Below are 24,742 nucleotides of genomic sequence, written 5' to 3'. Positions count from 1 at the left end.
AGCCAGTGTCCAGTGGCGTACCACAGGGATCTGTGCTGGGTCCCCTATTATCCATCATTTATATAAACGACAGATGACTGTGTGTGTGTGTGTGTGTGTGTATGTGTGTGTGTGTGTGTGTGTGTGTGTGGGGCGGGGGGGGGGGGGGTAGAATCAGCAAGTTTGTGGATGACACAAAGATTGGCCGGATGGTTAACAGTGAGGTTGGGTATCTTGGGTTACAGGGATATAGCCAGGATGGTCAAAATAGAAGATAAGGGGCAGATGGAATTTAATCCTGAAAAGTGAGGGGCAATTCACTTTGGAAGGAGTAATTTGAGTAGGAAGTACTCGGTGGATGGCATGACACTGGTAAGTTCCGAGGGACAAAGGGACCTTGGTGTGTTTGTCCATAGATCGTCTGAACGCGAAAGGGAAGGTTAATAGTTTGTGAAAAAGGCACCTGGGACACTTGCCTTTATCAACTGGGACATAGATTACAAAAGCAGGGAGGTCATGTTGGAGTTGTATAAAACTTTGAGAGGCCACAGCTGGAGTACTGTGGGCAATTCTGGTCGCCACATTATAGGAAGGATGTGATTGCACTGGAGGAGGTGCAGAGGAGATTCACCAGGATGTTTCCTGGGATGCAACATTTAAGTTATGAGGAGAAATTGGATAGGATTAGTTTGTTTTCGTTGGAGCAGAGACCTGATCGAGGCATACCAGATTATGAGGGACATGGACAGGTTGGATGGGGAGCAGCTGTTCCCCTTAGTTGAAGAGGCGGTTTAGGAGGGGTGTGAGGAAAATCATTTTTACCCAGAGGGTGGTGACTGTCTGGAATGCACTGCCTGGGAGGGTATAGAGGCGGGATGCCTCACATTCTTTAAAAAGTACCTGGATGAACACTTGGCACATAACATTCAAGGTTATGGGCCAAATGCTGGCAAATGGGATTAGGTGGGTCGGTCAGGTGTTTTTTGTGTCAGTGCAGATTCGATGTGTCTCTTCTGCACTGTATTTTCTGTGATTCTCTAATTTTCCACTTTTACCAATATTGTCCATCTTACTCGTTTCTTTAACCCGAGATCAACATGAAGTGTTGGAATGAATTGGATTTGTTTGTTGTCACGTGTGCCGAGGTATAGTAAAAGTATTTTTCTGAGAGCAGCTCAACAGATCATTAAGTACATGGAAAGAAAAGGGAATAAAAGAAAATACATAACAGGGCAACACAAGGTACACAATGTAACTAATCAGCACCAGCATCGGATGAAGCATACAGGGATGTAGTGTTAATGAGGTCAGTCCGTAAGAGGGTCATTTAGGAGTCTGATAGCAGGGAAGAAGCTGTTTTTGAATCTGTTTGTGCGTGTTCTCAGACTTCTGTATCTCCTGCCCGATGGAAGAAGTTGGAAGAGTGAGTAAGCCGGGTGGATGGGTCTCTGACTATGCTGCCCGCTTTCCCCAGGCAGCGGGAGGTGTAATGGAGTCAATGGATGAGAGGCAGGTTCGTGTGATGGACTGGGCTGTGTTCACGACTCTCTGAGGTTTCTTGAGGTCCTGGGCCAAGCAGTTGCAAGTGTGTGATCAGGAATAATATATGTGCATTAAAACACATTATTGTCCTGGCCAATATTTATCCCACAATCAATGTCAATGAAACAGATAATTTGGTCAATTTGCAGGTGGTGAAAAACATCATTTTAATGCAAGCCTTTTTTTAAACTGCACAAAATGGTTCCAGTGCACAAACTCTTGCAAGTTACTTACTATTCTAGTGCTAATTTTGTTGTGGCAGATGGGTGAGTTGCTCACCTCTGACATTTTATGAATTTTGTATGTGTGGTTATATTGGAGTAGCTTTTGCAATGAAATTTAGTGATGTACTTCAATTGATCCATGTTTAAACAGCTGCATATGTCCAAACTCTGTTAATGCTTTTTTAAATATCACAAAAGGAAAACCTTTTTTGAGAAAATCAGTGAAGCACAGCAAAGGTAAAGCTTCTTTGAAGACCTGCGCATTTTAGCCTCTCTCCCTTCCAGTCAGCTGGGCCTCTAATAACAAACATTGGTTGCTGACAAAGGCACAGACTAGCATTTGCTACTTTTGGCGATGCACATTATCTCGAACAACACTAATAGCGACTTATTTATTTTGTCAGTAACTTTGGCCTACTGTTGACAACAGTATAAATGGACTCTTCTGTTGCAATTCAATCTATTTAGTGTCGTAAATCGAAGTTACAGTGCGCAAAGCTTTTCAGATTCAACCAGATAGCACCTGACAGCAAAACTTTAGCAACAGTTAAGATGCTAACTTTGTCCATGCATCAATTTTAACTATTTTGGTCAAACAACTGAATAGGTAATCAGACTGGAGTAGATTCAGGATTACACTTCCACTTTTTTTCCTTTGTCCTCTTCTGGTCTGTATTATTCTCAATCTTATCGATTTCTCAGTCTCTATCTCTTCATTGTGCATGCTCTCTTCTCTCTCCTCCACTTGACATGGATTTTAGGAAAGGGAAGTTTATGTTTGTGTCTGTTATGTTTATGTCTACCTTTAATCATTCCTTAGCTGTCCTCTAGAGATCTTCACCACTATCTTTACAAAGAAAAGCTATTTGGTTTTAGGATTAGCAACTGTTTTTATTCTACTAATGATTCCCCAAATTGAACTTGTATACTTGTAACTTCACAATTGGCTAAAAGAAGCATCTAATATTCAATTCCTTCAAGACTTTATTTGCATTCCCCATGTTTAAACTAATGCAGATTTGGAACATGGCTTTGACCAAAGTAAGCTAAGGTAACTGTCAAACAGATTGTGAACTGTCCTGCCCTCTAGTGGATAGCCATAACTACTGGACTGAATTCAGCATATTTTTGTGATCTTATATTATTTAAAATCAATTTGGAATATATTTGTTTTGTATTAATATAGGCAAGTAATATAATTTGTCAGCCATGTGTTTCAATTCTTAAACTTGTTTCTTTCATAAGTGCAATAAAATCCAAACTTAGCTATCATCCAATTTTGTTAGATATTCATAGAAATAAAGATTTGCATTTATGTAGTAACTACCCCAACCTCATGATGGCCCGAAGCACTTGACTGCCAATGGAGTACTTGTAAAGTGTAGTGTTTGTAAGCACGTTGATGCATATTGATATGCAGTTATATATAAACTATGATTTTGATTTGGTGGCTAATAGCCATTGTTATTCTTGGATTGAAATAATAATTCTGAATTAACAAGTCATTAAAATAAAATAAGCAGGTGAAAATAACTCCAAGTTCATGTTTATCAATAGAAAATGTTGCCCCACATGTTTGTCTTTAATAGTGATCCTCATACAGAATTTGTGTTTGAATTAGGAATATTAGAGTTGGTTGGAGTGTCTTGCTGTTCCTCCAAGCTTTAATGAGCTCCTTGTACTTTATCCCATTGTTAAAACCCTGGTTGGCTGTAACCTTAATGTTGCAACCTCACAAAACCTGCTTAGGCAGAGCAGAAGTAAAGCAAACATAATCTATAAAACTAGCTGAAGTTGGTAAGTGTTAAGCCAAATAACTTGGTATCTTAAGTTGGAAAAAATACCCAGTTTCAATCATTCTCAGCCTCTGTAGAGTTATTTGCTTGCGTAGTTTATAATTTGCTTTGCATGGCATTTAGTGACATCTGCTGAACAGTCTGCTCTATGAAATAAACGGATCAGAGTGAAAACTGGGCACAACACAACTGGGGACATAGTCAAAATATTATAGGTGCCTGTGGTTTATTGCTGCTGGAAATTGAAGGCAGGATTTTTCTCTGATTGCTAAATGATAATGTTTACATGTTGAAGACATTTTTTAAAATCTGCTTGCAAGAAGCAACGGGGGAAGGGAACACTCTGAATTCATCTGTCATTGAAACCATGCGTTTGAAGTTGTGATCTGCAGAGCATACGCTTTCCTGTAACAATTAGATTTATGATGTGCTTTTAGGCACTCCGCTGCAAATAAAATGGAATTCATTGGAAAATGAAAACTAGGTAGTTGTTTAATACACTTCATGACAGCCTTGGCTAGTGCTTATTGTTTGATATAATGTTAGTGCACCATTTAGATTATGTGAAATGATATTAGTTAATGGAAGTGTGATATCTAACTCAGTCTTCACATATAAATAGCTTGATAAATACCTTAAGTTGACAAATATATTCCAGCAGCAGACCACTTAACCTTGCAAATACACTTGTTGGCAGTTAAATTGTTGAAGTCTGGGATAGGGGGAGGGTGTTTCTGAAATACACCACTTCCATTTCGAGCTGTGGAAAGTTGATAGTAATTTTGTTCAATAGTCACAATATACTGACAGAATTCTAAAATATGTTCCTATTTATTCAGTGAGATTTTGAAAAGCTAGAAATGAGCATTAGCTGCAATCAGTTTTCTTTTGAATTCTTGATTACATTTTTTTTCTTGATGCGTGAACTGATGTCCTACATTAGTTCACAAAAAGGACATGGTAAAGAAGAGTATGTCACATTTTGTAGTGGAAGTGATTTTTTTCTGTTCATCAAAATAGTCAATTTTAAAAGAAGTAGTATGTTGATTATTTTTAGAATAATTTACTGGATGTGGGTGTCACTGGCTAGGCCAGTATTTATTGCCCATCCTTAATTGTCTTGAAAGGTGGCAGCAAGCTGCCTTCTTGAACTGTCTTTTTGCTTAGTTTTATCCTCTTGCCTCGCCTTCATTTTTTCTGCATTTCTGACTGCCAGATTGATTGATAATGTTGCTGCATTTGCACAGTCAATCCCAATTTTTTTTATCAGGTTCTAGCTCTGAGCAAATGGGATTCATGTTTTCACTTTGAAGTTGTGTTTCTGACCATGGATTTCAATCCAACACTCGCTTTACTCTCCCCCTGCCCCTGCCCATTCCCCCCTCACAAACTCTCCCTCCCCACCATCCTCCTTCAAACTCTCCCTCCCCGCAATCCCTTCACACATTCTTCCTCCCTGCAACCCTACCCCTCATACACACTCCTTCTCCCCCCCTCCCCACCCCCACACAGACCCAAACACACACCATCCCCTCAGTGTTTCCCTTCCCCCTATCTCCTCACACTGCCATTCTCACTGCACTGGGGTCCTTGAGACAACCTGCCTCACCTATGCTGTGTACTCGCCATTCGTCAACCTCTGTTGGTCCTTTCCTCCCCCATTATTACCAATTATTTTCAGTTATATCTTCCCTCGCCTCGGGACATTTCACACTTGCTGCTGGCCTAGACACCTCCGCTCTGCCATCGGCACCACGCTCTGCTTCCCCACGCTGTGTCCTCATTATGCCATCATGCGCCTGCTACTGGCCCAGGGTGGGGGGGGGGGGGGGTTCCACTCTGCTGCAAGTGCTGACCTTGGCTTCCCCACACTGTTCTATTCATGGCCAGCCACCACGCCTTGCCTCATACTGCCAACCATTACTTACCTTCCCGTTCTTTGGTTCTCATTCGGACGTTGACCTCGCTCTGCCTTTGCTGCTGATCAGCCTCTGATTGGATGCTTTGCTAATAGTGTGACCATGTTGATCTGTACTCCAGCTGAGCTGAGTCTTGAGTGAGGCAGTACCGGGTCCGGCAGTCAACAGACTGACAGACGGCAGCCCCCACCCATTGGTCGGGGCCCTGTACTAGACATGTTGCGTTTCATTGAAAATCTGTCCCTGTCAGCTCTTGGAGCTACAGTATTTATATGGCCACTCCAGTTCAGTTTCTGATCAATGGTAACCGGCAAGGTGTTGATAATGAGGGATTCAGCGTTGATAATGATGTTGAATGTCATGGGGCAATGGTTAGTTCCTCTGTTGTTAGAAATGGTCATTGCCTGGCACTTCTGTGGCACAAGTGTTGCAACAAATGTTTGTTATTTCAAAACATTCACATGCTTTTAGTTAATAGTATTGATTGGTTTTTAAACAGCTGCATGAGTTTCCAGTTTGTGCATTCTGAGCTCCAAATGCTTCTCGATATTTACCTCCGATGATCCAAAATATCAATGCAAGCTTTTTTCAAATTATCTTAAGGTAAATTAGCGAATTGCAAAAAGACAAGTTAGTTTAGGCTTGAAAAGAAACTTTTGGAATAAATACTTTACATAATGTGTAATTATACTAGTTTGTTTTCATCACATAGGATAGCTGAGCTCATCAGTGTAGGATGTGAGTTAAGTGCGGCCTTGGCAGGGCATTCCTCGCTGAGACCACAAACGACAGTGTCCCATTTGATAGCGGGAAGATTCTTCGTGCAGCAGGAGCCAACAGAGACCCCGCTACACACGCTCAAAACGGGACTTTTTTTTTTGGGCATTAAATTTGCTACTTTGTATTTTTAGCACTCAACCTCCAGTAGATGACCGGATGAGATTGCAAACTGAGTTTTGTGTTGTACACACTTTGAACTGGTTGAGCAGGCAGAACTCACTTCGCTATCTGAGAGAAAACACTTTCATCCCCTTAGACAAGGTTAACTTTGCACCAATAATACTTCAGGATGAAAGTATCCTGCCCTCCTGGCTTAATAACCCAGTATTTTTGCCATGAAACTTACCGATTGTTAATTTCAGAGGTGAATTTAATACATTTTGAATATTTTGTGCATCCTGTTACCTCTGAAAATGTGTCATTATTCATAGCATGATATTGCATACAAAGATATACTTATGTAACTAATTTGGCCAAGGTTTTGAAGAATGGATTTTGATTACTGCCACAAAATCTGGACAAATATTGATTAGTGTCAATTAATTAATTAATTTGAAAATTACAAATGCTTCAATAAAATATTTTCTGGAAATTTGCACTGCCAAAAAATATAGAAATGAAATGAAAATCGCTTATTGTCACAAGTCGGCTTCAAATGAAGTTACTGTGAAAAGCCCCTAGTCGCCACATTCTGGCGCCTGTTCGGGGAGGACGGTACGGGAATTGAACCGTGCTGCTGGCCTGCCTTGGTCTGCTTTAAAAGCCAGCTCTTTAGCCCTGTGCTAAACAAGCCCCGTATCGTATTGGACCTTGGTTATCTTTTGTGTTTAAAAATTGCTCTGTAGCAGTGTAATTAAACATATTTACCGTATATTTTATTAGGATCATCTGGCACAGTTCCTTCAAACCTCTGTTGGTCCTTTCCTCCCCCATTATTATCAATTATTTTCAGTTATATCTTCTGTTGCCACGTGTGGATAAGGTTCCCTGGTTAAGATTCAGTTTAGTAAGGTCACAAGCAGGAATTGTTTCAAATGAATTTACGCCACGTTACAATAGATGTTTTGAATTGGAATTTGCATGCACATATCAGTTTTCATGGTTACACTGCTTTTAATATTTTTCTCAAGCCATATTTTCTGCCATTTGTCTTCCAGTTTAAGAATTCCACAGAACTTAAACCATCTTCAACACTTTAGCTGTATTTGTAGATGGCAGTAGAGTGAATGCTGAAGTCTAACCTTCACAACTTGAAACTCGCTCAGACTGTAGAGATGAAAGTCTCTTTCTCTGCTGGCTGCAACGATTGTACGTCAAATGAGTTTTGGCAGTCTCAACCAGCTCCAAGTCAGCATGGAGCCACTGCACAAACCACCCACAGTCTGCAGTTTGAATAGGCTGCTAGCGCTAAAGTGGAAAATGGAATGCACTGCTCATTGTCATGACACAATGTTGAGAGGACTAGGAAAAGGTTTGCACTGCAATAATAATCCTTTCTCCTTTATCATTCAGAATGATTAAGTTTTCTTTAGGAGCACAATTTAAATAGGTGAAATACATCTGGTGCTGAAAACATTAATTTTAACAGGTCTACATTTTTGAAGTTCCACTTTCCAACTATCTTGATAATTAAGTGCAACTCGCACTTATGGTAAAACTAGAATTTGAAGAGCAAGAAAATTGTAAGGACTAATATGGTATGGTTATCATTATGAAGACTTTGGCTGAAATTTTCCAGTCCCGCCATAGTCAATGAATCATAGAATGATAGAATGTACAGTGCAGAAGGAGGCCATTTGGCTCATCAAGTCTGCACCGGCCCCTGGAAAGAGCACCCTACCCAAACCCACACTTCCAGTTTCATAGATTATCATAGAATTTACAGTGCAGAAGGAGGCCATTCGGCCCATCGAGTCTGCACCGGCTCTTGGGAAGAGCACCCTACCCAAGGTCAACACCTCCAACCTACCCCCATAACCCAGTAACCCCACCCAACACTAAGGGCAATTTTGGACACTAAGAGCAATTTATAATGGCCAATCCACCTAACGTGCACATCTTTGGACTGTGGGAGGAAACCGGAGCACCCGGAGGAAACCCACGCACACACGGGGAGGATGTGCAGACTCCGCACAGACAGTGACCCAACCCGGAATCGAACCTGGGACCCTGGAGCTGTGAAGCAATCGTGCTATCCACAATGCTACCGTGCTGCCCTACCAGTTACTCCACTTAACCTTTTGGACACTAAGGGCAATTTAGCATGGCCAATCCACCTAACCCGCACATCATTGGACTGTGGGAGGAAACCAGAGCACCCGGAGGAAACCCACGCAGACACGGGGAGAGCGTACAGACTCCGGTTTGAATGGTTTGCAGATCCACCAAGGAGGAACTCACCACAGCGACGTCAGATAATTCTAGCTTTTGGAAATGTATCTACTCCGCAACTAAGCAGGGTTAAATTACCTGCTTACTTTAATTTCACACCTCTTTAACCTGGGGTTACCCCGATCTCTGGATCTGTAAAGATTCAATTACCGGCAAATGCTCGCATTCTAAGCATTGTCAGGCATCTTTGAATTTGTCTATATGTTTCTGGAACATACCTCGTCATTCACCTGAGGCAGGAGCAGTGCTCTGAAAGCTAGTGTTTGAAACAAACATGTTGGACTTTAACCTGGTGTTGTAAGACTTCTTACTGTGCTCCATAAAGCAGTTAGACAGGGTGTTCCAGTATTTTAACCAAGCAATGATAAATTGCAATCTAGGAACAAGTCAGGATGTCATGCGGTTTGGGGAACTAAGGAGAGATGATATTCCTATCTGCACTTAATGTATTTTTTCTTATAAGTGGTGGAGCTTTCGAGTTTGGGTGTTTGTTGGAACCAACAATTCTACGGACACGTGCTTGTAGGATTAGAATAGCGGTTTTAATATACTCACAACAGAGCCAGCCTATTGGCCATTGAACTTTCGGTGAACTGGCCGGCTGACCATGTGGCACTGATCTTTTATACAGCAGCTTCCGGGGGAGGAGTCCTGGGCAGAGCCAAGGGAGAAGCCCTGTACAACTCGAGCATTCCCAGAGATACTCCCCCTGGAGGACAGGTAGTGCAACTGCACTTACAATACAGACACATGTATATACAGATTATAATCCGGTGTGAATCAAATTCACCACACTGTTGCTGTCAAAGAAGATGCTGCAGAGCCTATTGTAGACGGTACACACCTACTGGTGGTGGAGGGAGTGGATGAGGTGCCAATTGCATGGACTGCTTTGTCCATAATGATGCTCAGCTTTTTAAGTGCATTGGCAGCTGCACCCATCTAGCTTAGTGGAGAGTACTAAAATTAATAGTAATGAAAAATTTGCTGTTTCTGTAATGGCTGACCGATTTACCTGCTTTACGCTCAGGGCAGTTTGTTAAAATTCACTCCAATGGTCTCATCAAGAAGGTTTCCTTTTATGTGCTGTCCACAAAAAGAAAGACAATTCAATCCAGCCAATTACCACCCCTTCAGTCTACTTTCACTTTTCAGCAAAGTGATGCATGATGCTTGATAGTGCCCTTGAAAGTAGCACTTACTCAGCAATAACCTGCTTACAAATGCTCAGTTTGAGTTCCACCAGGGCCACTCGCCTTCTAATCTCATTACCACCTTGAACCAACCATTGACAAAAGAAATGAATTCCAGAGGTAAGTGACTTACTCTAAACATCAGAGCAGTGTTTGACCAAATGTGGCATTAAGGAGCCCTAGCAAAACTGAGGTAAGTGAGACTCGGGGAGAGAATTCTCTACCCGTTACAGTCATACCTGGTATAAAGGAAGATGAAGATAATTTTTGGACACCATTATCTCAGCCCCAAGATATCGCTACAGGAGTTCCTCAGAGTGCCCTAGGCTCAAACATCTTCAGCTGCTTTATCAATGGCCTTGACTCCACCTTAGGTCAGAATTGCAGATGTTTTCTGATGTTTGCAGAACCATTTACATCTTCTCAGATACTGAAATAATCCATGCCGCATGCAGAAAGATCTGGACAGCATTTAGACTGGGGATGATAAATGACAAGCAACATTCATACCACACAAGCGACAGGCACTGACTATCTCCAACAAGAAAGAATCTAATCATCTCTCGTTAATGTTCAACGGCATTATCATTGCTGAATTCCCACCAGCAACATCCTGGCAGTTTCCAGAAACTTAGCTGGACCAGCCACATAAATACTGTAGCTACAAGAACGGGTCAGAGTCTGGGAATTCTGTGGCGACTAACCAACTCCCTGATGCTTACCATCTTCTACAATCACAACCAGATGTGTGATAAAATTCTCTCCACTTGCCTGAATCCCTTGATTAAGAATTATCACAAGCTCTGCATGACCACTATGAAGCTGAGCATTGAGTAGGATATATGTACTGTTATATTGCGAGAATGGACGAGACGTGTGAAATGGTTTAAAATTCTTAATAGGACACACACTTCTTTCATTTACATTGATAGTTTTATAGCTAAGGAGCAGTTTGCAAACATTATATCCGAGAATGATTGTTATCATGCTGTTGTGTGAAATTTGTCTTCCAACAAAGACCGACTGTCTTAAAAATCAAAGTGAAGTTCCAATTTAACAAAATGTGTGCCTAGATAGAGAGTATATTTGTTTCCTTTCCCATATAACTAGACATGTGAGTTAGCGGAGGAGAATTTATGACCGACCATCGAATTTTCAGCAAACCTGTTGAGTGATTGCCATTATCCAGCAAACAGTTTGAAAATGCACTAAGTAGAGGCAATATTTCCATTTGTGCATAAATGAATGTTTAAGGTACCATGAAACAAGTTCATGATCAAGAGCAATTTTGAAGCTTGTCTGCAAATTTTAAATTCTAGTGCCTCACGTTTAAAACACACCCACTTCCATTACTTATACAGTTTTCTATTCCTTTTTTATTTTCTGGAATAAGCTAAAATAAATATAAAGTAGATATTATCGGAAGCCATAAGCTGTTTTTTCTATTTTGCAGCTCAAGTCCAATTTTTGTACATATGAGCTAAAGTTTGACTTTTGAACCCAATCTTTCACTACCTCAAAAAAAGGGACTAATCCCAGCCTCAGTGAGGTGCACTCGAAACACTACCTTTAGCCGAATAAGGCTTGGTCTCATACACGATGTGGCACTCGCCATCCGCAAACTCTCCTCAACCCCATATCTCCTCCTCCAGTATTGGCCTCAACTCCTCCGTTAATTTAACCTTAACCCTCTCCACCATACGTGACTCTTCCCCTACAGTTCCTTCATACATACCGGACGTGCTGCCCTCCTCAGACCCTGAACAGGAGAGAGTCCTCTCCATTAAGGATGATGGCGGCACCACCGGGAAATCCGGAAAAAACTCTTAACAAAGCGCCTCACCTGGAGGTACCTAAACATGTCCGAGCCTAACAGCCCAAATTTCTCCTGCAGCTCCTCATGCTGGCAAATCAACCCTCCAAGAATAAATCACCCATTCTCGCCAGCCCTTCAGACTCGCGTCTTTAAGTGCGTTTTTAGACTCATGTAAATATGCTCAGCTCATTCGAGACTGAGGTCTCCCAGGTGGCGGGATTCCCCCCCCCCCCCCCCCCCCCCCCCCCCCCCCCCCACCCCCCTCCGGGCCAGCGCAGCGTGAGGCCGGTGCAAATTAGTACTGGCAACATTGGGAGGTTCAGGGGCCATTGGAGCCCCTAGGTGGCCGGGCACGGGGCATCCTGGCACCTTTGCACTCCCAGGGTGCCAGGTTTCCTCTGCCAGTGGGCTAGGGGGCAGTACCAGGGTGCCAAAGGGCAGCACCTGAGACGGGTCATTGACATGAAGAGGGAGGTATGGGGAGGGCAGAAGACGGTGCATGAAGGGGGGGGGGGGGGGGGATCGGCCTGAAGGGGACATATGGAGGGGGGGCCTTGGCGACCCATTTAAGGGTATCGCTCACTTGGGGCGGGGGTGTCAATGCTGCAAGGTCACCTTCATGCTTGCAAGGTATGGGAGACGGGGTGACTCGGAAATTCAGTCATGGGGAGGAGGTTGCACCTCTGGCGTCAAAGATTGTGGATGATGCCCATCTCTTCAGGAGGTCGCCATGTCCATGGGTGGAGGGTGTGGGGTACCTTCAACTTAATTTTGAGATCGGAGCACTTTTAAACACGGCACCCAGTTGTCTGTAGAGCAAGTGTTGCCTGTATCTTTAGGTCCCCACTCTAAAGTAATTCTCAGTGTGAGAGAATTCAGTGTGAAACTCTCCAAGCTCCTAAAAATAACTAAGTGTAGGTGAATTGCAATAGGAATCGTGCCAGAACAGCCGGAGGGATTCTCACCGGTTTTCCCCCTGAAATGGCACTTAGTCATTTTTTGGGAGAATCGCCCCCATTAGCATTTCCTCGTGGAGAACAGACATAAGTGGAGATTTCAGTAACCTTTTCTTCCACAAATTAAATCTGGATACAAGATACTTTAAAATGTGTTTTGGGCAGAAGCTTACCTGAAAAGAAGCATCTTCCCAGTCAGCATGGTGCTTGATTGACTATCATAGGCAGACAGAAGTGATTTAAATGCAGGGTGGACAGCTTTGCACTCTTCCTATACAATAATCCTTTTGTTAGCTATGCCTGTTCATGCAGGATACAATGTGCACCTTCATGTGATAAATTTCTTTGATCTCTGAGTCTTTGAAAGGAAGCCTTTTAAGTATCAATACAGACACCAGAAATCGGTCAGTGAGGCAGGAATAGCCTGCAGATGTGGAACCTTTGCTCTGCTTAGCCAGAATTTATGTTTCCACATATACAAGGCCTATCAAAATGGGCTACTCTGCATGTGTTATTATTTAAAATGGCTGTGGCAAATGATTACATTGTGATCAGCATATTGTGTGTTTTGTCTGCTGTGAAATAAAGCAGCTTAGAAACTGAGCCAAACGATGTATCTACCTGTGTGTTAACTGTCTTCAAAGAGATCAAAAGAGTACATCTGCTTAAGACAAGGAGATTTGGTCCAGATCACTGAGTAGTTTCTTTGTTATACTCTTATGCCCTGGTTTCACTTTAGTAGATGCAAGGCAGTTGGAGTTAACTTTTGTTTTTTAAATCGCAATCAGAGGCGTACTTTCAATGAAACACGCAGCACGTGGCCCTGGCCAATGTGGTGGGGGGGGGGCTTTCATTGAGGTCATCGGGATGCGAGCCTGCAAAGCGTTTTTTTTAATCAATATTTTTATTGAATTTTACAATAGTACATTAGACAGGAGATGATTGAAGTGGTTACTATTTGCAATTTACATGCTTTTCCTATCTTGGCCCGCCGTCTCCCCACCCCCCTCCCCCCACAACCTTGTTCCCCCCTCCCCTTTTTCTGCTTTTCGGACTCTGCCTTAGGCCTTTTCCTCCACTGTGGATGTTAATATGTATTGTTCATCTTGTTTTTGTTCTTTTGGCTTTGTGTGTGTGTGTGTGGGGAGGGGGGGGGGGGGGGGGCCTCTGGCCGCCTCTTCGGTCTTTCCCTGGGTACCCTCCTGGTGTTTCCTTGGGTCCCTCGTCGTCTTCCTGTCTACTTTCTGTGGCCCTGGTGGGTTCTATTGGTCCTTTCGCCCTCCCCCTCCCCCACCCTTCCTATCCGTTATTGGCTTCAAACAGGGCTTGGAACAGGCTGATAAATTGCCTCCACGCTTTGTGGAATGTACAATCCTGTACATTCATCTTGATCGTCTCTCACCCTCACCGCCAGGGAAAGCGGGAGTGCATCCCATCTCTGTAGGTCCTTTTTAACTTCCTCCGCCAGACTGGTCAGATTCCACTTGGGGATTTGTGTCCAGTCGTGGGTTATCTGGATCCCCAGGTACATAGAACATACAGTGCAGGAGGAGGCCATTCGGCCCATCGAATCTGCACCGACACACTATGAGCCTTCACTTCCACCCTACCCCCGTAACCCAATCACCCTTCCTAACCTTTTTGGACACTAAGGGCAATTTAGCACAACCAATCCACCTAACCTGCACATCTTTGGACTGTGGGAGGAAACCGGAGCACCCGGAGGAAACCCACACAGACACGGGGAGAATGTGCAGACTCCGCACAGACAGTGACCCAGCAGGGAATCGAACCTGGGACTCTGGCGCTGTGAAGCAACAGTGCTAACCACGCTTCCCCAATTTGTTTTGGGCTATTTTAAATGGTAGACCTTCCAGCTCTGTCCCTCCCCCATTCGGGTTCACTAGGTATACCTCACTTTTGCCAACTGAGTTTGTAGCCCGAGAAGTCCCCAAACTCTTCCAAGAGATTCATGATTTTCTTCAAGCCATTCTGCAGGTCTGAGATGTATGGGAGCAGATCATCTGCATAAAAAGAGAGACTTAGTGCTCTCTGCCTTCTCTTCGGATACCTTTCCAACCTCTCTTATCTCGCAGGTCAATCGCCTGGGTTTCAACTGCCAAGGTGATCAGGAGCGGGCATCGCCGCCTGGTGTCTCTGTGCAACTGAAAGCATTCAGAGCTGGTTGTGTTGGTCCAAACGCTCGCCTTGGCAACGTCATACAGAAGTTTCACCCACAAAGTGAACCCCAGCCCAGCCCAAACCGCTCCAGTACCTTAATGAGGTACTTGGATTTGACTCTGTTGAAGGCCTTTTCTGCTTCCAGGGAGACTACCACCTCTGGTGTTCTCTCCCCGGATGGGGTCAGTATCACATTCAGCAGTCATCTGATGTTCGCAGTTAGCTGTCTACCCTTGACAAAGCCGGTCTGGTTCTCTGTGACCACTTCTAGTGCGCAGTTCTCCAATCTCTTGGCCAGGACATTCGCAAATATTTTTGCATCTACATCAGCAGCAAAATGGGTCTATATGATCTGCATTCCGTTGGGTCTTTGTCTTTTTTAGTGATCAACAGTATGGTTGCCTGAATTGGCGTAGGAGGCAGAATGCCCCATCTGCGAGCATCTCCCATAGGTGCGAGGCAAGGGCTGGTGTGAATTTTTTGTAGAAGCCGCCGGGAACACATCCGTTCCCAGCGCCTTATCCACCTACATGGAGTTGATACTCTCCATGACCTCATTCAGTCCTGTTGGTGCTTCCAGCTCCCTCCATCTATCGCCTTACATGATTGGCATGTCCAGTCCATCGAGGAACTGTTTCATCCCCGAGTCTCCACCTGGGGGGCCTGGAGGTGTACAATCCCCGATAGAAGGCCTTAGATGCTTGTTTGACCTATTTTGGTTTGACTACTAGTCTGCCTCTGCTGTCCTTTACCTGGGCTATTTCCCTCAATGGCTGCCTGCCTTCTGAGCTGGTGAGAAAACAGGCGTCTCGCCTTCGCTCCATCTTCCTAAAAGGTCCCCCGTATCTGGCGGAGTTGGTGCAATACCTTCCTAAGCAGGTTATAGTCCATTTGTAGCTTTTTCCTGTCCACCAGAAGCTCCACAGTTGGGGCCTCGGAGTATCTTTTATCGACCTCCAGGATGGAGTTGATAAGTTGTTTGCCTCACCATCCTCTCTTTCCTGTCCTTTCAAACCATGTAGGCTATAATCTCTCCCCTAATCACTGCCTTCAGTGCCTCCCAAAATGGGGAAGGTTAGACTTCCCCATTCTGGTTGTTAGTGCTATACTCGCCTATGGTCTGTGATGTTTTCGGCAGAAGACTTTGTCGGCCAAGAGGTCCGTGTCCAACCTCACATCCGTGTCATGTGAAGCAACAATCCTGTCGCTCTGGTCCATCGACGACTTTTCCAGCTCTAGGATTGTCTTCCTCTGAGCTTCTGGTTTCTTCCCCGACCAACGCCTCCGACAATGCCACCTGGATCTCCACTTTAATCGCCTCTCTCATTGCCGTCATTTCCTTCTTCAAGAACATCTTTCATCCATGTCCAGATGGGGGGGGGGGGGGGGGGGGGGGGGGGCATTGTTCCGGTTGTCGGTCTCCCTCTCTCCTGGGTGGCCGGGGACTCTTCGCCTCATGGATCTGCCGACTCGCTCACCTGCTGCTCTTGACCTTTCCTGCCGCTTCCATCTTCTCTGCAGCCTCTTGAGCTCCCATTCACTGGCATACTGCACTTTTTCTCTCCTTTTCTTGCTTGTGGGTGGAATAAGTCTAAATAAATCCGTCTAAAAATGCCTATTTTATTGTATTCTGGAGGAGAACCACCTGATGTGGCTCAACAGATCCCCGCCACCGGAAGTCCTTCTCATAGAATATGAGAGTAAACTAGCCAGAAATATAAAAACACATTGTAAGAGCTTTTAAAAGTATATCCAAAGGGCGAGAATAGTTAAAGTAAACATTCTCCCCATAGAAGCAGAAGCAGGCAGAATTCTCATAGATAATGAGGAAATGGTAGAGTTGTTGAACAAATACTTTGCGTCTCTATACAGTCGAAGACACAAGCTTCATACCAGAAATTGACAGTGAAATAAATTAATACCAGCAGAGAAAAAGTATTGGAGAAACGTAAGGGACTAAAATACAACAAATCTCCAGGACCTGATGTCCTACATGCCCTTGGATTCCAAAAGAGATAGCTGCAGAGATAATAGATGCACTACCTATGAGTTTGCAAAATGCCTTAGATTCAGGAACAGTCAGATTGGAAGTTGGCAAATGCTGCACCACTTTTCAAGAAAAGAGGGAGAGGCGAAACAGTGAACTTCAGGCCAGTTAACCTCGTGTCAATCACTGGGGGAAATGCTGAAATCTGTTATTAAGGAAGTTTTAACAATGCACTTGGAAAAGCATAGTATGATTAGAACAAATCAGTTTGGTTTTATGAAGGGTAATCTGTTTGACAAAGTTATTAGTGCTTGTTTCAGGGCTGGTAGGATAGGTAAAGAGGAACCAATAGATGTAGTTTACCTGGATTTCCAAAAGGCATTCAATAAACTGCCACACAAGGTTATTGGGCAGGATAGGTGCTCGTGGATTTGGGAGTAATATACTAGCACGGATAGAGGATTGGTTAATCAATAAAAAGCAAAGAGTGGGCATAAAGCATTTTCAAGTTGGCAGGCGATGAATAGTGGTGTCGCTCAAGGTCAATGCTGGGGATACAGCTATTTACAATCAATATTCATGACTTAGATGACGAGACAGAGTCATGTATCTAAGTTTGCTGATGATACAAAGCTAGGGAAGGTAAGCTGTGAGTGTGACCTGCAAAAGCTGCAAAGAGATATAGACAGGTTGAGTGAGTGGGCAACAAGAGGGCTGATGAAGTATAACTTTGATGAATAACCTAACAGAATGGAAAAGCAGAATTTTTTAAAAGGTGAGAACTTGTAAATGTTAATGTTCAAAGGGTCTTTAGTGTGCTCATGTGAGAAATGCAGAAAGTTAGCATGCAATTTCAGCCCGCAATTTGGAAGACAAATTGCATGTTGGCTTTTTGCAAGTGGATTGGAATACAAGAATAAAAAGTCTTGCACAATTGTACAAGATTTTAATGGGAACACATCCAGCGTGCTTTGTACAGTTTTGCTGTCCACATTTAAGAAAAGATATACTTGCAATCAGAGGTGATACAGTGAAGATTAACTAAATTGGTGCATGGGATGAGGTTGTTGTTGAATGATGAGAACAGAGTAAATGTGGCCTATATTATCTGGAGTTTACAAGAATTAGAGGTGATCTCATTGAAACATCCAAGGTTCTGAAGAGGCTTGATAGGATGGTCACTGAGAGATTGTATCTGTTGTTTGGGGAATCTAAAACATAGGGCACAATCTCAGGATATGGTGCTGATCATTTAGGACTGAGATGAGGAGAAAATACATCACTCAGAGGATTGTTAATTCTTGGAATTCTCTAGCCCAGAGGGTTGTGGATGCTCCATCATTGAATACATTTCGGCTGGGATGGACAGTGTTTTGGTCTCAGGGAATCGAGGGATATTGGGAGCAGGCAGGAATCTGGAGTTGAATCCCAATCAAATATGATAGTTTTGAATGGCAGAGCTGGAATGACAGGCTGATCTACTCCTCCTATTTCTCGTGTTCTTATCCATTCTAAGTACAGCCAGCCTTTCCGGACATGCTTCCTATCAATTTTCACCTCATCCATTCCCTTTACCATCTCCACTTCTACTGATAATTTGTCAGCATATTTTCCTGAGTAAACACCAATGCAAAGTGCTTGCTAAGTATTCAGAAGCTGACATGTGACGCTTTCTTGGGCAGAGATAACTGCCCACTTTCAATCCTTTGTTTGTAACTTAAAATTTTTGCAGTACCTGAAGTAATTTTTACCTTATTACAAATAAATATAAATTGCTGGAAACCTTGTGTTAAGTCCGTTTGCCTTCCTTGCAATCTGTTTCTCTTGCCATGATGTTGAAGGTTGTTTTTCCAGATTCCAGAATATCTCCTCCGCTTTGCGGCATCTCGCCCTTTTCCTCCCTGTTGATTTTGTTAATATTTTAAGGAGCGTAATTTTCACACAACTATTTCTGGTTCATTTGAATTTGTTATGCTATCCCTGATAACCTGCAAGTATTTGTTTTCTTAAACTTCTTTGTTCTTTTACTAGGTTGAAGCAATCCTTGTCAACATTTTTGGTGGTATAGTCAACTGTGCAATAATAGCACATGGCATAACAAAGGCAAGTCGTGAACTTAAACTGAAAGTACCACTGGTTGTGAGACTTGAAGGTAAGTAATGCAAAAAGAAAGACTTCATTTATACAGTGCCTACATGGCTGCTGGGCATTCCAAAGCGCTTTACAGTCAATTAAATACTTTTTGAAGAGTAATTACTGTTAGAATAAACTGCTGAAAACTGTGCTTTCCCCTCTGGTTTCCATATTAGCTGATATTGTCAGGGGTTCTTTCTCTTCAAGTACTGCTCCTGACTCCTTTAAATGTGTCATCAACAGTCCTCTCAAAAAAACACACTCTTGACCTCCACCCTCCTTGCAGACTTCTCCTATTCCCATGCGGTTACCTCAGGTCTCTCCAAAGGATTCATATTTGACCTCCTTTTTTCACGTTAATATGCAACCTCTTAGACATCATCTATAAACATAACCTCAGTTTCCAAATATCATAGTCTTTGCCACAAACTCCGTTTTCTAGCTACCAGTGACTCCATCTCTCTCTCTCTCTCTCTCTCTGGAAACTGTCTGAGACTGAAGGAGATTATTGGTAACATTAGTATCGTAGTGGATATCAAATTGAGCTTCCAGTCACATATCCAGTTCATAAGTCAGACCACCTATTTCTAGTAAATCACTGCTCCACCTCAGCTTATCTGTTGCTAAAACCCTCAAACATGGCACTTTTACCTTTGGACTTGATTATTCCAAAGGCCTCTCTCAATCTGAGTGACCTTAAATCACTCCACCTTTGATGGCCATGCCTTCAGTTGCCTTGGCCCAATGCTTTGGAATTCCCTTCCTAAACTTTCTGTGTCTCTATTTCTCTTTCCTCCTTTAAGAGCCTCCTATAACCTCCCTCATGATCAAGGTTTTATGTGTCATTGTACCAAGATTTACTTTGCAACGGTCTTGTGAACAATATTTATCTGTTAAAGGTGCTATACAAATACAGATTATTGTTGTTGTAATGTAGGCAATGCTGCAGTTGATTTGTGCACAAACGCGCAACAGTGTGGTAATGAGCACATCTTTTTTTTGGTGATGTTGATGGAGAAATATCTACTGGGACACCAGAGAGTATTCCCCTGCTTTTCTTCAAAATATTAGCATGGGATTCTTTATATCAACCAAGGAAACCATGCATTAATGTCTCATCAGAAAGATAGCACCTCTGACAGTACAGGATACCTCTGTACTGCACTTCAAAGTTAGCTCAGATTATGTTCTCAAGTATCTTTATTAGGACGTGACCCCACAACCTACTGCATCAGAGGTGACAGTACTCCCACTGGGCTAACGCCTAAATAGTAACATAACCCCTTGCATGATTTTCCACTTTCTAACTCAGGAGCGACACAACCAATTGCAGCACTTCTACTATGCCAATAGAGATCAGTTGACTCCGTTGTTGTGGATAAGAGTCTGTGGGTTTTTTAAATTGGTATTTAGTGGTTAAACACTGAGCGGCATGGATAAGTTGGGCCTGTTTTCATGCTGTAAACTTCTATGACTGTACTGTCCATTATCAAAGTCCTTTGTGGGTAAAGTTATTGTGTTTTCCCAATTTACATATTTCCAGCAGCAACCTTTTGTGAATTCAAAAATGAAGATTCATTATTATCACACATTTGTCCCAAAGCTTTAAAAGCAACACCTCACGGCCTCACGGTAGCATGGTGGTTAGCATCAATGCTTCACAGCTCCAGGGTCCCAGGTTCGATTCCCGGCTGGGTCACTGTCTGTGTGGAGTCTGCACGTCCTCCCCGTGTGTGCGTGGGTTTCCTCCGGGTGCTCCGGTTTCCTCCCACAGTCCAAAGATGTGCGGGTTAGGTGGATTGGCCATGCTAAATTGCCCATAGTGTAAGGTTAATGGGGGGATTGTTGGGTTACGGGTATACGGGTTACGTGGGTTTAAGTAGGGTGATCATTGCTCGGCACAACATCGAGGGCCGAAGGGCCTGTTCTGTGCTGTACTGTTCTATGTTCTATATGCAGTTTCTTTCAGACAAAGATTAGATACAGATGAAGAAATAAAGACAATCTGTGCAAGCAATAATTGTTTCAGGCTCTTTTGTAGCAGGCATGTAGTTTCTTACATGAATTAATGCTTTGGCTGGAGTGGAGGTATTGTAAATCAGAGTTTTAAGACATCTGAGTTCTTTGTAATTGGATGTGGAGCCATCACAATAACATGAAAGGTCGTTGGGATTAATTTCATACTCATCTACCACCCATAGAGTTTTTATGTATGTGTTGTCCCTGAGGGCAGCAGGGTAACATGGTGGTTAGCATAAATGCTTCACAGCTCCAGGGTCCCAGGTTCGATTCCCGGCTGGGTCACTGTCTGTGTGGAGTCTGCACGTCCTCCCCCTGTGTGCGTGGGTTTCCTCCGGGTGCTCCGGTTTCCTCCCACAGTCCAAAGATGTGCGGGTTAGGTGGATTGGCCATGCTAAATTGCCCGTAGTGTCCTAAAAAAAAGTAAGGTTAAGGGGAGGTTGTTGGGTTACGGGTATAGGGTGGATACGTGGGTTGAGTAGGGTGATCATGGCTCGGCACAACGTTGAGGGCCGAAGGGCCTGTTCTGTGCTGTACTGTTCTATGTTTCTATGATATAAGAGAGACGAGTTGTCCGCAAACCCCATTGTCTGTAGGTTTTAGTCATGTCTTGAACAATGACGTGCAAATCTCACAGATGGCTGTGAGACTCTTTCACTTGGGTTCTTTATAATCAGATAGTGTCTACGGGGTCTATTGTCCAACCGGTCAAATGCCAAAGAGGTAGCATGGTAACTGCAACCATTTTAAGATAAAAGCAAATTACTGCGGATGCTGGAATCTGAAACAAGAACAGAAAGTACTGGACAATCGCAGCAGGTCTGACAGCATCTGTGGAGGGAGAAGGGAGCTGAAGTTTCGAGTCTGGATGACTCTCTGTCGAAGCATCATAAGATGTTCTGTCCACTTTGTTTTAAATATAGCTTTAAAATTTGTAATACCCTCTTGCCTGTACTGTGACACAATGCAAGGTTGAACTGGGAAGGTTGTTCTGTTTGGCACAGCTACTCATCAGATAAACCCATTGGGCACCACTTCTAGAGGCACAATGCAGACATACCTCCATTGTAGAAGTGTGGCAGGCACCTCTGGATGCACAGTGCAAGGCAATGAATGGGCATGCAAGTGTATTCTGTACATGTGCTCAAAGGGCAAGATTTTAAAGCCACAGACATTACTGGGCTGAATGATCAAATACTCAAATTGGCCAATGAATGCGCATGGTACACCTTCCTTATTCATTCCTGAAACAACAAGTGTTTGCAAGGTGGGTGGCCTAGAGCTGTGTAAAGGGCCAGTCAGCAAATTGCAGCTGAGATGCTTTTGATTTAATTGTTCTCAGGAAAAGTGGCATTTGGTAAGATGTTTTCTGCTAACCACAGGCTGAGAGAATTACAAAGTCTTGCTTAATGATGGGGTTAGTAGCTGCAGTGCCACTTGCTCTGCAGTATGAGGACAGGCAGAGGAGAAGGCAGAGATGGGAATCGCATGATAGGAAGAAGGAGGAGGGGGGCCCTACTCTAAGAGGGTCTTTCAGGAGGGGCATCGGTCTTCTGTTGGGACGATGCAGCGCCGTACCTCGGAAGGCTTCACTTTACCAAAGAGGTGCTGACCGAGTGGAATCACCTCCTCCACAAAGACCTGGAATATCAGACCAACATCAAGATGGCCCACCTCGCAGCTGTGAAGATCATCATGGCTATTTCAGTCTTCACAACTAGTTTTTTCCAAGAAGGAGCTGGCAATATTAGCTACGTGTCACCATTCACAGAAGAATCCAGGTAGCGACAGAAACACTCTATAGCAAGAGAGGAGCATCATTGTCTTCTTCCTGAGGAATAAAGATCAGGATGACGGGGAAAGTGGTTTAACCACTGCGCATAATTTCACTCTACGGGCCCCTCATGTCAACATGTAGCGATACTGTAACTCAGTATGCAGTTGGTGTGGAACCACAGCAAGAAATTCATCTTATTAACTATCTGCTATTGTGATGAATATAAGAAATTGATATATTTCATATTTGTAGCACTGATGTTATTAAAAACCTGATTTGAAATACGTACAGGCATGCTCCTCTGCAAATTAGTCAATAAGGTTGTGAGGGTCCTTTCTATTTATTCCTTTATGTCCTCTTTCTTTTATTTTGCCATTCTCATATTTGATCCATGGGCGATTAATGGACATGTATCTTTAAGTCAAGCAGTACAGAAAATGAGGAAGTTAGAAGTTACAGGAGAGAATGTCTGTTGCAGCCCCCATCTGCAGAAACTATAGGTTCATTCGGCAAAAATAGACTCCATTCACAAAACTTGGGGAAGGGACGAAGGGGTGTTAACAGTAAGGGGCATGTATGTGAATGGTAGAGTAGCAACCCTGGGGGAACTAATTAAAAAGCTCCGGCTCCCAACAGGGAACGAGCTCCGGTACATGCAATTACAAGTCTTCCTCTGCAAGGAGGCTGCAATGTTCCCCCAACTACCTAGACATGCCTTACTAATCAGACTGTTAGCGCAGGACGAATTAGGGTAAATGCACAGACATATGGATGTCTGTTAGAGGAGGCAAAGGCCCTACTAGAAGAGACAAGAGAAAGATGGGAGGAGGAACTGGCCATTAAGAGAGGGGGAGGACACTGGAGCAAAGTACTGTATAGGGTGAACTCCACCTCATGCACAGGGCTGAACCTAACGCAGCCTGATTGCCCAGCGGAGACTGGTGCTCGGATGAAGGTCATCAGTGCCACGCAAGGTCACAGAATGGCTGCCCGACGTACCAAAATTTCTGAGGCACGAAAAAGTTACATTTGCCATCAGGGGGTCGGAGGAACACTTCCACTTCGCATGGAAGCAATTTACCAACATCTTTCAAGACCTGCTCGTGATCAGCAGCTGAGTAGCGAGGGGAAGAGTAGGGGCAGGATAGGGGAGAATGGAGGAATAGCCAGAGAAATGAGAGCAGGGAGGGGGAGAGTAAGGAGTGGGGAAGAGGTAGCAAACAACTCAGTGAAATATTTGCCCTACACCAGGGGTGCAGGTGCCCACAAGCAGCACTATAGAAATTCGGCCCTAAAAGAAGGCAAAGCCTCCAGGCCAGGCTTTACCACCTTCAGTTTGCCTCATCCTGTGGGGCTATACCCTGGGACCAGCCGACCTCCTCGGGTTACAACAGGGTATTTTTTAAGCTATAGTTTTTAACGCATCTGTCACAACCATGAAAACTGATCACACTGTTACTATGGCTGTCACAAGTGTACATTCTAATCACATTTCTTGTATGTTTAGTTCAAGCATGTATTTTATTTATCTATTATGTGTTTAATATGTTCGTTTGTCATAAATGAAAATTTTCAGGAAAGAAAATGTTACCGGTGGGAACACCCTGCTCGTCTCTGCTCGTTTGAACAGGAGCTTCAAACCTTTTGCCACCAGAGCGGGATGGGTGGGATTCTGTTTGATAGTTTGGCTGGTGGTCAATGAATTGATCAAAAGACCATACCGTGCCTGGCAACAGGTGCTGATTGGATTCAATCCCAGTGGAATGATTTTCAGAGTCCCAAGGAGCTCAGTTCAATTCCTAGAAGCACAGATCTCTGTCTCTCTTCATAAAGGCAATGAGTGCTATATTTCTGAAACTACAGAGACTTGAATGAATCTATAGTAAAACCTCAAACTGAAAGCAAAGCATGAAGCAGAGTAATGTGCTAAAAACTGCCATCTGAAACAAAGACTCTTCTTTCATTTTACTTATGATTTTTTACCCCTTTCTTCCCCTCTGTGTTTGTCTGCCATGAGTGTGTATGTGTGTATATGTATGCATGTATAAA

The 24,742-nt window shown here is 43.5% G+C and overlaps 1 protein-coding gene across 2 annotated transcripts in view; it reads left to right on the top strand.

Annotated features, from left to right (window-relative positions):
* suclg2 (succinate-CoA ligase GDP-forming subunit beta) overlaps window positions 1–24,742 on the top strand; it is a 473,504-nt gene that overhangs the window by 414,003 nt on the left and 34,759 nt on the right. For both annotated transcript variants that reach the window (XM_038810602.1, XM_038810601.1), the window contains one exon: window positions 18,796–18,916. In XM_038810602.1, the coding sequence (XP_038666530.1) occupies window positions 18,796–18,916 (121 nt within the window). The remainder of the gene's footprint in view (window positions 1–18,795; window positions 18,917–24,742) is intronic.

The sequence above is a fragment of the Scyliorhinus canicula genome, chromosome 11 (genome assembly GCF_902713615.1).
Source record: "Scyliorhinus canicula chromosome 11, sScyCan1.1, whole genome shotgun sequence".
Lineage (NCBI taxonomy): Eukaryota > Metazoa > Chordata > Chondrichthyes > Carcharhiniformes > Scyliorhinidae > Scyliorhinus > Scyliorhinus canicula.
The sequence above is the reverse complement of the archived record's forward strand: the minus strand, read 5'-3'. Positions and strand labels throughout refer to the sequence as shown.